Raw genomic sequence first — 14,491 nt, 5'->3', positions numbered from 1 at the left:
GTTAAAAGTCACTTCGTCAGCACATTAGATTTCATAGGAATCAATTTCAGTGACCTTTGACATATGAGTGTGTGTGTGTTTTTCCAGGGTAATCTGTGTTTCTTTGACGAATGAGTCCACAAATTGCATTTCCGATAAATGGTTTCTACATCCAATCTGAGATGAACATCAGCTGCATGTGGAGTCCATGTCTGTTTTTCACATGACCAGACCGTGTTTGTGTTGTTCTTTTGTTTGGCATCTAAATAATTCATTGCCGAGCATTGTTTCAACATCTTTAATTTACAGCACAGAGACCGATAACACACCCAGTTTTCCCAAGTGATGCGACAGAGGCACTGGCAGGAAATAATGTGTCAATATTTCTGAAACTTAAACAGTTTCATTGATGATATAAACATCAAATCTGTGGAAATAGAGATAGAAGAAGGGCTTTGTTAAATTAATGTCACAAGAGAAGTGAAACCGAACATGTTACCTTTACGTAAAGATACATTGGAGGGTTTTAGGTTTTGTTTATCAGCTCTTATCAGAGGATAAATGTACAAAACCAAGACATGATGCTGGTGTAAAGGCAGAAATACAACTTCAGTGAGATACGTTTTTGTATTTAGAAGAGAAAAGTGACAAATGATACTTGTCATCTTTACTGCTCTTTCTGATAAATTATTGAAACATAATGCAAAACTCATATTGAAACATTATGCAGACTTGGTATTTTCCCTTCCATTTTGTTTTTATGCTATCCTGGCCCACAGGATGATGATAAAAAGCTCTTCTCATTGGAGAAAAACTGTAAGAAAAGCCGAATGAAGGGCATTTCAGGCTTTCACCTCAGAGGCAGTACAAGGCTGAGAGCTTTTGTTACAAGTACCTGCAGTTTTCTTCCTCGTACTGCAGCGTTGTTCAGCAGAAGAGGAGGAGAATCTGATGAATGAACCCTTATATATCTTATACATGCACAGCACAAGCTCATCCTCTGAACAACCTCCCCCCATTGAGGAAAAGCTCTTTGTTTTATCAGAGCTTTGTCCCAGAGACTGCTTGTTTTCTGAGCCGGGATAGTTGCATTCTTTGTGGTTGACCTAAAAATGTGTCTATATTTGAGTTACAAAATGTGCATCTTTACCTCACAAAGATGTTTGCATCGTGTTTTCATATTGTTAAAGATAGATATGCAAACAAAGAGCAGGATAAGACACATCCACATAAGTTTCTGCATCTCCAGCATTCAGTTTTTATGCAAAAACAAATCTGGAACAAACTTCCGGAAAACTGAAAAGATGCTGAAACACTGAGTTCCTTTAAATCAAAGCTGAAACCCCACCTGTTTAGAGCTGTGATTAATTTCTAGTGCCTGGAATAATGATCACTATGTATGATGCTTGCTTGATGATTTTGATGATGGCATTTAACGAAATGTAATATTTATTTGTTGTTCCACTATTGGGGACTGTTTAATGCTTTGTTGCAATTCAAAGTGTTCAAGGTAGCATTCAGCAGATATGTATTTTATCATTGTCAAAGAGTACTAAAACCAAGCTGACATTCAATGCTATTTAATTCCTCTTTAAATAACATCACTTCCCATTTTGTTCTGCTTGAGTAAACATGATTATTCAAGAATCAGTCGGCAATTAAATGTTTTAACTGTTGATCCAAATCTGGAGGCTTACCTGAGCTCAGTGTAGTTCAGCTCCACTGCTTGAATCAACCCCCCCCCCAACATAAATCAAACAGTACAATCCATTGTTTGAGGATTAGAGGCAAAGGTTTTTCAGACATTTGTTCCATTTCCTCCTCAGCAGAGGTAAGAGACGGGGGGTAAATCAGTTGGGCACCAGTCGACTGCAGCCCAAATACTGTGTAGTATGTAGGTCAAAGCCTGACCTCCATGTCTGGTAATCTTGTTTAGCCAGAGAATTAGGATGAAATTCATACATGCAGCATTGTACTTGTAATTTGCCTAATTTTGGGGGGATGTAAAGAATAAATGAAACATGGACAGAAGGAGTAAACGTTTTCAGCTTACTTTGCTTAAAAATCAGTCAAGAAGGCAGGGAGACAGAGACAGTCATAACTCACAATGTCATCAGTCTAACGCAGAAATCTTTTTATCTACAAGAATTGGATCTAAGAGCATCATTTGTCTTTACAGACCTCTGCATTTGCAGCACATTTCAAAAACCTGAGACTAAAAAGCTCTAGAAAGCAGTTATTGATTATAAAAAACATCACACCAAAATACAGTGCATCAGCCAAGGATTTGCTACATTTAAATGAATGCAGATGGTTTACTTATTTATTTCTTAAAAATGTCAGTGTTGTGTCTACGTCCAAGAACAAGGTCAATGTCGTCTGTGTTTCAGTCTCCCGGAGTGATTCAGAGTCATTTAATTACATTTGCTGGAGGAGCTGGTCTCCAGTCTGCCCTCATCACGTTCCCTCTGTCTTATTTTCCTTTCTGTCGTCGTCCTGCCTCACAACAATTCCTCCAGCCTCCATCCATTAGTCACACCCATGCAGCGTCATGTAGACCCACAAAGTGCTTCTGCAGAGCCTGGTTGGTATGGGGTGAAACCCACATTTATGCACATGCTGACACATATTTGTGTTTAGGAACAAAGAGCTGTGGATGCAGGCCGACACATACATTAACCAAAGGAGTGCAGGGTCACGGATTGCAGTCTTTTTACATCAGGTTCTGAATATTAATGTATGGGGACGGATAAGCAGCTGTGACAATCCCTTTAAAGCCCTGCTGTTCTCTGGTTGGTGCATCTGGTTAATGTATGCCAATCTTTAGCTTAAATTTATGCAAATTTGGGTTTTTAGGTGATGTGCACTGTGATTTTTTTGGGTTCCAGTCTGTGTGTTTCTCTATTTACTTCTGAATATCTTGATACATTTTAAATGATTCAAATAATTAAAAAAAAAAATTTATTCTGCTTCACCTGTCCAGAAGGGGGCAGCAGCTGTACTTGCAGCTATCACTCTCCTCATGTCATCTTTAGGGTGGCACATTATTGTAAAAAAAAAAAAGTAAAAAGGAAGACTACATTTCCGTCAGAAAATAAAGAAATTTCTGTGTTTGAAAAGTCACAGATTCGCTAGAAAAACACTATTTTTCTCTCAGAAAATTTCCAGGAGAAACAAGGAAGTTTCTGAGACTGAAAAGTTGAAAATCTTACCCAAAGTACACTCTAGCTATTTCCCCAAAAGTCCTAAAAAAGGCTCTGAGCTCCAAAAGTCTACAGTGACTTCCCCCGATGAAGACATCTTTTGTTATACAGAGCGATGTTTAGCCATTCAAAAGTCATCGCCTGCATAAAGATGCGACACGCACAGCGTGAGATTAATCAGGCTCGATTAGAGATGGCGCCGCTCGCTTCTTAGCTCCCCTTGGCTTCTCTTAACCGTTTCTGCCTCACCCTTGACCCTTAGCCCTGCTCCTCCTCCTCCAGCCCTCATCGTCTACCAAATCCTTTAATCTGGTCTCCTCGGTGACCCTTTCCTTTATTCTGTCAACTGGTACAAGTCTGTGCCCACGCCCCATGAAATCTGTTGGTCAGCGCTCCTAGGTTGGCCACTGTCCTCCTGGGAAGGAGAAGAGGGGATAAAAGGAAGCAGGAAAAAAAGCTTATGGCTGGAGTACAATTAATCAAGAGAGATTAAAAAACAGACTGAGCGGGAATGACTGCAGTTCATTTTGTAACCTACTTTTTCTAGGACTGCTGTGTTTTATAAAGTAATTTTTGCTCTACTTCTGCCATAAATGCAACATATTTCAGATGCTGTGCCTCCTTCTGATGCTGTTTTATTGACAAATTTGTACAAATCACACCAGGGAGAGTTCAAAATTTAACTATGAGAGTTATCATAGCATGTAATCAAGCCAGATTCTTAGCTTTACCTAAATTTACCTTTTCATTGAAAACAGACTCCATCCACACAAGTTTAAATGAACTAAAATACAACATTTATTTGTTAAAAATTTTAACATGGATTGATTTAAAAGCTATTGACAAGAGTGATTCAGTTTAGGGTTGTCATCCGTCATGAAGTGTTTTTAGATGTTACTGCAGCGTTTGATACTGTTGATACTGCCTCATACGTACCAAAGTGAGAGAATATTTAAATTTGATGCAGAGCGGTTCCTCTGCTCTCCAGCCCTGCAGGATTCTCCAGGAATCTCCTTTTCTTTGTACTGGTTCTCTTTATAGTCTTTTCCTAGAACCTTTCCTCTTCACTCAGTCCTCATTTAGCAATCTTGAAGACATCAAAGGTTACAAGGCTCCAAATCGTCTGAGCTTCAGTGAAAGAAAAACAAGTTACTTTATAGTCTGAAAGATTAATTCACTCCATGGATCAGACTTGTTTGTCCAGCACGTTTCCAAAAATGCGTCATTGATTTGAAATCTGGAGGATTTGGAGTCCAGATCTAGACATTAAGTTGTGATGTCATTATTCATGTTTATAACGTCATTATGTTACTTTATTATAATAATTAGAGATTTTTTTAAAAGGCTACTTTCTTAATTTCTTAGCTTGTTTTGAGAAACATAAATCTCTAAGCAACACTTTTCCAAAATATGAATGATTTTGATGTTTTCGCTATAAATTTTTACATTTCTCTAGATTATTATAGAAGATTTATCTATAAAGCTGGTTTTTCCTAATGAAATTGTTTGACTAAATCTCATGACAGTCACTCAGTTCAGGAGGAATTTTCTCTGGTCCTGAGAGAACTTAATCCTCTGCGCACCTGCCGGTGTGACATCACCAGTTCACCTGGACTTCCCTCTCTCTGAGCTCAGTGGAGGGCGGGGCTACCGGCTTCCAGTCGGCGCTCGAGCGTCTTTGCTGAACACATCTTCATCGCGAGCCGCTGTCAACGCGCTCCGCGTCTCCGCGATCTCGTTCCTGCGCTCCGGACCGAATCGACTCCTCAAAGCGACTCGTTCTTCTTCAAATATCCAAACAGTTTTAGCTGTAAAGGAATAAACGGTTTGGTTTCTTTTTCCTTTTTTCCCCTCGCAGACTCGGAAACAGCAGGGCACAGAGCGGAGCGTCAAAAGCGAGGCTGGTCGGATTATTATAGCCCGGGACAGTGGACATTATCCCCAGCAGAAGAGTACGGCACTTTGACTTACTTCGTTGCGTAGTTGTCCGGTGCATCCAAACCAAACTGCTGTTTCGCTTTATTGGTGGAATACAAACGCTTCACATCAGCACCGAGCGGATGCGCTTCTTTCTGTGCGCTTTGTGCAAACGGCAGCCGGTGAAACAGACTAACCTGTAGGAGGAGAACAAAGTGAAACGCGTTTTTTTTAATTTCCCAATTAGAATAAATCTGTTCAGGTGAAGCTGCAAACCCGGAAAGTGGATCAGGATGCGAGGCTGAAACGAGCCTGTTTGGTGAAGTCAGATCTGCTGTAGTTTCGGGGATGGGAGACGGGATGACCCTCAGCAGTGTGCTGCTTGTTTTGGTCCCGATGTGCTGCCTGATGCCCGGGAACTGCCTCCCTGCGACTCTGGGCGGACTGAAAGGTGAGTACAATCTAGCAGAAGAAGTGAGCTGTCGGCGCATTTATCTTTTCACTTTGTATTTGTGAAATCAAAACAATCCAGCATGTCGTGGAAAGAGAGAGACTCTTGCAACTTTGTGGAGTTTGTTTTTGTACTAATTCACCATTTTAACATGCTTCAAAATGAAGCATGACTTAAATGTCAGTCATTTCAGTCAACCCGACTGTTGTGTTTATTACCATGCGTTGCAGCCCGGTTTTACGCGCTCCAAAGCGCAGAGCCAAGCGGCTGCCGCCAGCCTTTGTTGCAGGAGTTGATAAACGGAGATTTTTGGCAAAGAAAGCTGGTGCCAGACCCATTCAGCTCCAACCCCAACAACAAGTGCGCTGGCTGGGCAGAAAGAAACTCAGAGCTGCAAGGCGGGTTGATCCAAACACGCGTCGGGCTAAGAATTTAAAGGAACAGTTCGCTCAAACGAGTTTTCTGCATGCAGAAAATTTATTCTTGTTTTGCAAGAATCGGCAGAGGTCAGGTTCTGCAGCTTTTCAGGGATTTATTGCTTTGCTCATGCTCAGTCAGTCGTGTTTCCAGCTGAGTGCATCAGTAAAATAATCTTTATCCTAATTTCAGTGAAGTTTGAAGTGATGCAGAGTTGAAGGGTGATGTGGGGTGATAAAGATTTAATGTGGCTTTGAGTGAGAGTGAAGATAAGAAAAGCATAACAAGTCAAATTTTTTTGGTTGCATTATCAACAGATGTGCAGGGTTTTATTTCTCCAGAATAGCAGCATCAAATACAAACGTCACTCTTTATATTCGCTTTCTTTGAATCTGTTCATGAAATAGTTCAAGCAGTTTTTTTTTCTTTAATCTTTTTCTGTATTTGATGCCTTGTGGTTTAGTACAAGCCAGTTCCTTCTCTCTCCCCCATGTGATGGTGCTCACGCCTGGGTACAGCAAAAAGATTTAGAGGCTGCGTCACTCTGTCCATTAGACTGCTCTCAGGTCACCTGACGGTATTAAAGGGCTTTGCTCCTTCTAGCTTTACTCACATCTACAATCTTATACTTGAAAGTTGCTTGTTTTTGAATGAAGCTGAATGAGTTAGGCACTGTTTGATATTATGATGGAACTGTGGGCATATGCACTTTGAATGATGAGACATACGCCAGCAAAAGGAAATGAGAGGAATGTTCAGAAATTTGGCACCTCAGAGTGGTGTCTTATTTTTGCAATAGGGCATTTATAAATGAGGACACGCATTACTAATTTGTCTGCACGCAAGTTTCAGTCAAGTGTTTTTAAAAAAAAGTTATTCTGAGAAGTGGAGAGCTGTCAGCCTTCCTCTTACAGACTCATTTCACTACTGAACAACTCTCGAAGCCTATCACTCTTCTCTACCTATTCCACCTGTGTCATACCTTAAAGTGAATGAACACCTCATGCATATAGAGCATATGGAGTCAGTGAAGTAAATGGAAGGAAAATGTGGAGAGGAAGATAAAAGGATTCATCGGGTGTAAATGAAAACGGCATAATGCAACTTCACACCACTTTAGACACATGGTCTAAAGTGGCAGACCAGAAAAGGAAAGCATCAAGAGAAGCAATGAAGTAGACTATTGCAGCTCTAGAGGAGCTGCACAGAGATATAGCTCATCTGTTGACAAGAAAACCTTTAGCCCTGTAATTAACACGTCTGGAAATCTATAAAATACCCATAACAAGTCTTACATGCACAAAGCATACAGGACCAGGTGTGGAGACCACTGACACAGTGGAAAAAGCCAACTGGGAGAAGAAAGGTGCTCTGATAAATGAGCAAATTCAGCTATTTGGTATGCAACTTGATCTGTGAGACTGAAAACTAACACTGCACATCACCCTGTTGACAGCAATCTAACCATGAAATGTGATCAGAGTGGAAGGGAAGAAGCATGGAACAAAATAAAAGGTAATCCTGGGAGAAAAGCTATCAGAGATGTAAGACTGTGGCAGAAGTTCAACATCCATTAGGACAATGACTCTGAACATACAACCAGAGCTACAAGATAGTGGTTTAGAACAGTGTTTGGGTGGCCCAGTCAAAGTTCAGACCTAAATCTTATAGTGAATTTGTGGCAGGTCTTTATAATTAATAGCTCACAGATGTTGAGCTATTTTTCAAACAAAGTAGACAAAAAAATGGTCTCTAAATGTACCAAGCTGGTAGAGTTACACCCCCAAAACACTTGTAGCTATAATTTTAGCTAACAGGGGTTTATTTTAAAAAAATGACTCAGTGGTCATGAATATACACTTAGGCCTTTATATGAGGATATCTTGAAAATCATTTCCCCTTTACAATAGTGTGCAAAAGTTCAAGGTGGTTGAACATGAAGGAAGTCTTTAAATGCACTCAGATGTGACTGTTGTTGAGAACTTGAAATGTTTCAGCTGCTGAGTTAAACAGTGATCATCTTTATAATGAAATGTCTAAAGACTGTGCTTGCTTAAGTAGTATTACAGTGCACAAAAGCTTCTTACGTAAGACACAGTTGTCGGTATACACAGAAAGTCAGGTGATGTGTGAAGAATAACATCCAGGAAACATCCTGCTTCCAGGTACTGTTCTTATCTTGTCTTGTAATGTCCTACGTTGCTGCGGGAGCGAATGATTTGCATCAGAAATATGGTATTTTATGCAGATTCTGCACATTTGTATTCTTCTTGTAGCATCTGTTAGCATTGCTGATGTGTTAGTGTTTGAAGACAGTTGTCATACGACTTGATGAAACTGCACAAGACATAATTGGTTGAAGAAACCACTCTAGCTTATCCTGTTCCAGTCAGTTTCACTGGTTTAGCACCAGTTTTAATGCTTCTCACATGAAACTCGTTAGGAAGTCACCAAACTGGGGCATTGGAGGGGTCTGGCGCCCACCCGTGTAGCGACTTAATGGATCCTCTGATTTACGGTGAGAAAAAACGAGAGCTATGGCTTTAATTTCCCTGGCTGGTCAAGAGCTGTGTAGGTGTGTAAGCATGCTCTTGAAGCCACCCAGTGTCCACCGATTGTATCTCCTGACTGGGCCTTCAAAACTATATTTAATCTTTGTTTGCAGTCAACAAAAGCTTTGCAGAATCACCATTGAAGCGCAATTTCTCACCCTAGTAGCCATTAGATTTAAGATTTATCACCCTCTTGTGATAGTGATGGTTCCGTTGTGGTATTAGAGAAAGAGCTGTCATTTTATTCCATGCTGCTGTATGTTTATGTCTGTGGTGGGAATGTGTGTACTTTTGGTGGTCATTAAAGAGGTCTAATCAGTGGTTCTTGGGAATTTCTCATATATTTTGTGAGCTAAGACTTGACAGGATGATTCTCAGTTATGCATGAATGATTCATGGGTTGAAAAGAATTTCACTACTAGAACAATTGTCCAGCATCTTCAGCTGTCTTTCTCTGGATTGATAGATGCAATGCTGCCAGACCACACAGTTGTAATTATACCAACTTTGTTATTAGTCCTCACCACACAAATATCACTCCTTTTTATCTTTTTATGAGAACTACTTTTAATGTCTGTACAAAGCTTTACCTGTCACTTTTAATTAAATTAGATATATATTGATAATTCCAACGTCTCTACACATTGTGCTCGTTAATTGGTATGCTTGGCTGTATTTTTCCATTGCTTCATTGAAAAGGAAGTTTCCCGGATGGCTTTGAATTGTAACGGTTTGTCTTTCAAGTTCCCCAATTTGACATTTGTTGTGAATAAACTTAATTTATATATTTTGAAAGAACGGTTTTCTTTTGACAGGCTTGCACAACATGGCAGCTTCTGCAGTGTTTGTTTTTTTTTTGAATAGATTGTCTGGCTCATGATTATCATCACTCTTTGTCACTGCAGTATTTCCACAAGATTGTCATGGGATTAGACAAGAAATTTTGTAACTACTGATTTGAACCTGTGAGAATGTGGACCTCAGCTGATTATGTGTTTGGGTTGTTGCTGCATTGTTGTGTCCCCCTGGAGATTGTAATGTGGTTATACAAAGAATAAAAAAAAAACCTGCCTCCTCTTTCTTATCCCGCCATCCCATTGTCTGTTTCTCTGCCCCTCTGCTCCATCCGTCCTGGAAATGGAGCTGATAGGGTGTGGTGGAGCTAAGTGCTTCCAGGGGAATGGAGGAAGGCTTCACAAGTGCTTTTAGCTTTTCTTTCAACCCTGCCTGATAAACCCTTGTGGTCCAAACTGGGCTTCCTATCTTCTGTGCTTTCCTGCTTTATAAATCGTTAGAATCGGTTTCCTGGTGCCCAACTCGCATGCATATCCATGCATATTGTCTTATTTTTATTTTTCCTGTTCAATGTCCCTTGTAAAAGTATTCATATTTCTTCACATGTTGTATAGCAATAAATAACAATGTAATTCATTCTGAATTCATGTACTTTAGCCGGATGAGAGAGGATAGTCTGAGTTGATTTGAATATGTAAATACAGCCAAAACAAACATGACAAAAAAAGACAAAGAAAACAGAATTCTCTAAAATCTTCTAAAACTTCATTTAGTTCATTTATGTTTACATTTTGTGAAGAATAAAGTTCTGCTCATGTCTTCTTCAGAGGCTTTTATGTTGTTTCCATCAATAGAGTTGGGTGCAGCGCCCCCACAGGTGATAAGGTGAACAGGTTTTTCAATTAGGTTGGATTGTTTCACATAGTGCAGCTGAAAATGTAGCAAATATTGCAATAATGGTCCCTAATTAAACTGAGTCTACCAGACTGTCAGGTGTGGAAACACCAGGCCAGCAATAATCTGTCAGATTTAGCTTTTTGAAAAACATCTGTTTTATGCAGTTTCTCACCAGTGGTTGTGAAATAAATGTTTTAGAGAGAAAATAAGGCAGAGAATATGTGTTTGAAATCATGATGTTATGAACACAAACAAAATAAGAGAGAGACTGAATGAATGATCAGATGTGTGTGCTGTTTTGCTGTCGCAGACCACCTACAGGAAATACTCCCTCCTCTTTAAGTTCGTCACCAAAGTTCATTAACTTTCCATACGCTCTGACTCATAATGGTCCCTCTATAAAGTCCAGACGTGGTCTCTGATACACAGAAGTACACAAGAATTGTTGGCCATGCAAACCCTTTTGTTGTTTGTCAGTGGTGAGCCCACAGTGGCACTCCTGTGACCGAGAACGAAACAACTCAGAGGCCAAAGGTCACATACATATAATCAAAGTCAAGCAAATTTCTGTTCCTTCCCAGTGGGATTGCATGATCTATGCCATTCTTTTCACTGTCATGACTTTGCGTCTCTTGTTCCGTTTCGCCAAGTTCAGGCTTGGTGAACTTTCCGAACTGTGTGACGGGTCAACGACATGCTTGATGGATTCCAGCATTGTCTTCAGTCGTTCATTCATTCATCCCGCCTGCCTGGTTCTCACTCCCCCGTTCAAGGAAAGCTCATGAAATATTCGTACCTTGTGCCAAAACCCAGCTTTTTGGAGAGTTAAGTATTCAGGAGTTGAGCGATGACTGCATTTTTGTGTATTACCTTCAGAGTGAAAGCATTTATCAGGAACTCATTGGGATTCTCACCTGCTTTCCTCTTCTCATTTCCCTCGGCAGCTAGAAAATCCCATCTGATAGAAGGCGAGCTGAGTCTAAATAAAATACATGGAGAGTACTTTCTGCATCTAGATGAAGAAAGCACACCTAAATGGAAGATGCCTTAAGCTGCTCTGCTTGTGGACTGGTATTTTTAACTATCTATCATATATATCAGTTTTTAATCATGGCCTTAAACTCAAAGTAAAGTAAAAAGAGAATAAAAATGTGGTGAGATCGTTATTGATTGCTTAAGACATGTAGGATTTTTGAAGTATTTCTGGGAGAATTGGGGTTGCGAGGAATGAAAACCAAGTGGATTGAGGTCAAAATGTTTCAGCAGATACGTGACAGAAACTAAGAGTTATTGATGACCTGAAAAAAATAGGGGAAGAGTAATTGATCTGTCTCAGTTAGGACAAAACAAACTCGACACATAGGGCCCGATACGCATCACACGTTTGAAACGAGGTCAGAGGTCAAGCCGAGTCACTGGGCTGATTCGGAGACGCTGCATCCACTTAGCCTGTTAGCGTCTTTGCTATCTCAGACATATGGACGCACACGTACTCAGGTGCAGTCAGAGAGTCGGCGACTGTTTACTCAGGCAGATCAGAGGTCCTGAATCAAGAAAGGTCATCAGCTGATTGACCTGTCAATTTATCAGTCTGCTTCTATCTGTTGGCGTGTGTGTGCAGGTCATGGAGGACATTTAATAATGGAAAACCATTAGGGCATGCTCCATCTAAATGCTACATAAAGAATTTCACCTTTCAAATCTTGAGCTTTTTAGATTTTGATCATCTTTATATCTAATTACACTCCTACAATTGAATCTATAAGGTTAAAAAGAGTTTTTATTCTTAGCTTCTAATGTTCAGCTAAGAAGGAGTTCTCCTAGGACACTTTTTAATTTGATTTAAAGTTCAAGTACTTTGTAGGAAAAAGTGATGCTTTGACAGAGCAACTGACAAAATTGCTCTATGAGGATACCATGACTGACTAGCTTTTAGCTGCTAACAGTGCTATAATGACGATGCTTTTTCATAGATTTGTTGTTGTCCGTTAGCTGTTCCTAGACCTCTAACATGACAGTCTGGACTGTTTTCATTTGTCATTTCATGGTAGGAGAATGATGTACCAAGTCCTGCCAGAACAGAAGATTCCTGTCTTTCTTAAGAATCTAGTGAAGCCTCAACCCATCAGAGATTATATCCTAGCGCCAACCTTATACTTCCCCATTCCCCTCTGCTGCACTTTTTGCTTTTCCTGTACTTTGTCCCTACAAGGTCACCTCTGACAAAACCTGAGTTATGGTCTTTCCTGTAGAGAGCTTATTGTTAGCTTTGATATTAAATGCACTTCAGAATCCTGATTTGTAGATCAAGTTGACTTAAGTAAAGCTTACGCCGAGTTTTGTATCAACACTAAACTATTTAACATGTTTTAAAGAATGTGGACTGCATTTGATTGTCTACTCTTGTGAGCTGAACTTCAATTCTTTACGATGCATCTTGAGATTCGTGAAAACCTCATTTTATTTTTGAGAACACAAAAAAGGAGCATTTTAATTGCATTGTGGAAATTAGGTCCACTATAGGATGTGCATAAAAACAGCAAATTATCACTTATTGTGGATTCTTTAAAACACATTTTCTGATTTGTGAAGCATTTGTTCCATTTGATGTTATAATTCTTACTTTTTTCAAACATATTGGTAAAATCTCATTTTATTCTTGTGAGTCCAATATTTCCACCGTCTCGTCTTTTGAGCTGAACATATAATTTCACCGATTCATTTGGCTCATAATCACATGAGTTGCTCAACCTGAATGTATGCTTATTGTAGTAGTGTGTTGGTGTTTGACCTGTGTCAGCAGTACGGCGAGGGAGGAGGAGGAGGGCAGAAACCAAAGGAAAACATGCACACTCTGCTCCTCTACGCTTCCTTGAACCTTTTCCTGCAGGAAACGCACATAAACAAAGACACACTTCATCAAATCGTGCTTGTTTTCAACCTTTTGATTCTTTCTCTCCTTGTGGGACGTCATGAAGAGCATTCTGTTGTCCTTGTGTCTTTATGGAAAGGTAGATATATTAACCTAGTCAAATCAGCACCGCAGTGAGCAGTCAGCTTTTTTTCCTAGATTTGTGCCTGCTGGCATTTTTTTTACCCTCAGTGACAGCTGAAAGCTGGAAAAAGCCACCGTGTGCAGACTACTGAGTGGAAACGTCTGGTTCAATTCAGTTTTATGCGCTTCTCATGGCACTGACACTAAAACAAAATAACAAGCCATGCCACACAGCAGCATGACAGCGCCCCACATACATTCAAACACTTTAAGTATGATAAATATTCTGTAATCAAGTTGGTTGTGGCTCAGAAAGTCATTCTTTAGTCTAAAAATTACAACTTCCTGACAGGATATGTTAATGTATTCTTCAGCAAGACCTCCCAGCTTCAAAACTATCAAGTTTCTTTGGTCTAAAGCATCATCTCAACCTAAATTCAGCATTTTGGCGCAATCTTGTTGAGATTTCTAAACCTTTATTTTACAATGCACAAAGGTGTTTGATGAAAGGCTTGAGGACTTCGCTGCAGAGCTTGGCTGTGATTGGTCAGAGTCACCTGCCTGTGTGGGCTGCTTTCTCCTACAAGTTTGCATTGTTGACAGTAAACACCACATCAGGGAAGTTGAAGGAAAGCTCAATAATCTGCTGTTTTCAGCGACAAACATCCCACAAATCCACCTGTAAATACTTTGATTTCAGGGCAGACTGAGTCTTTAAATAGTAGCTAAAGACATATGAACTTATATATGAGACATCAAAGCACCAGAAATTAGTCCAGAAAAAAGAATATTTTTTTTACTATCTTTTCAGACTAAATGTCTTTAAGTATTTGTTTTATTAAAACATTGTTTTCATTTGTTTGTGTTCAGATTTTCTTTCCACAAGTTTTAATATTTTGCTTTTCAAAAGCTTGAATTTTACTGATTTTACTGGTTTTAGCTGATTTTGATTTTATGTTTTTAGAGCTATTATCATTCAAACCTTTTTTTACCCCTTTGTGCTGTTTTAAATCATATAAGTTAAAAGAAGTGAACCCTTTTTCACGCTGTCTGAGAAAAGCATCTCTGTAAAACTGAGTTTTACTGTTTTTTTTAAAACAGTAAATACTTAAAATTGTCTTCAGGATCTTTCATTTGTCATTGTTACGATTAACAAGTTTAACTTTACTAACTATAAACACAGTCACTGTTAGAAAATATAAATCCTTATGAGGTTTTAAAAAGGCTGCCAGCATTTCCAAATCTTCGATTGGAAAAATAAGAAGGTTAAATGTTTAAATACATG

General features: G+C 39.5%; 1 protein-coding gene and 1 long non-coding RNA gene across 2 annotated transcripts in view; one reads left to right on the top strand and one right to left on the bottom strand.

Annotated features, from left to right (window-relative positions):
- Positions 1–4,761: 4,761 nt before the first annotated feature.
- Positions 4,762–5,481, bottom strand: LOC129373316 (uncharacterized). Its single transcript, XR_008607345.1, has 3 exons — positions 5,376–5,481; positions 5,154–5,296; positions 4,762–4,990 (listed from the first exon to the last, which is right to left on the bottom strand). It is a non-coding gene; the product is annotated as an uncharacterized LOC129373316 (long non-coding RNA).
- The window catches only part of sema4f (sema domain, immunoglobulin domain (Ig), transmembrane domain (TM) and short cytoplasmic domain, (semaphorin) 4F), a 53,432-nt gene continuing 43,924 nt past the window's right edge, over positions 4,984–14,491 (top strand). Inside the window, 1 exon segment of the mRNA XM_055051204.1 lies at positions 4,984–5,550. Coding sequence (XP_054907179.1) covers positions 5,448–5,550 — 103 coding nt within the window. The 5' untranslated portion in view covers positions 4,984–5,447.

Source organism: Poeciliopsis prolifica, unplaced genomic scaffold, assembly GCF_027474105.1.
Source record: "Poeciliopsis prolifica strain line A6 unplaced genomic scaffold, Auburn_PproV2 SCAFFOLD032, whole genome shotgun sequence".
Classification (NCBI taxonomy): domain Eukaryota; kingdom Metazoa; phylum Chordata; class Actinopteri; order Cyprinodontiformes; family Poeciliidae; genus Poeciliopsis; species Poeciliopsis prolifica.
This window is presented reverse-complemented; position numbering and strand designations above follow the sequence as displayed.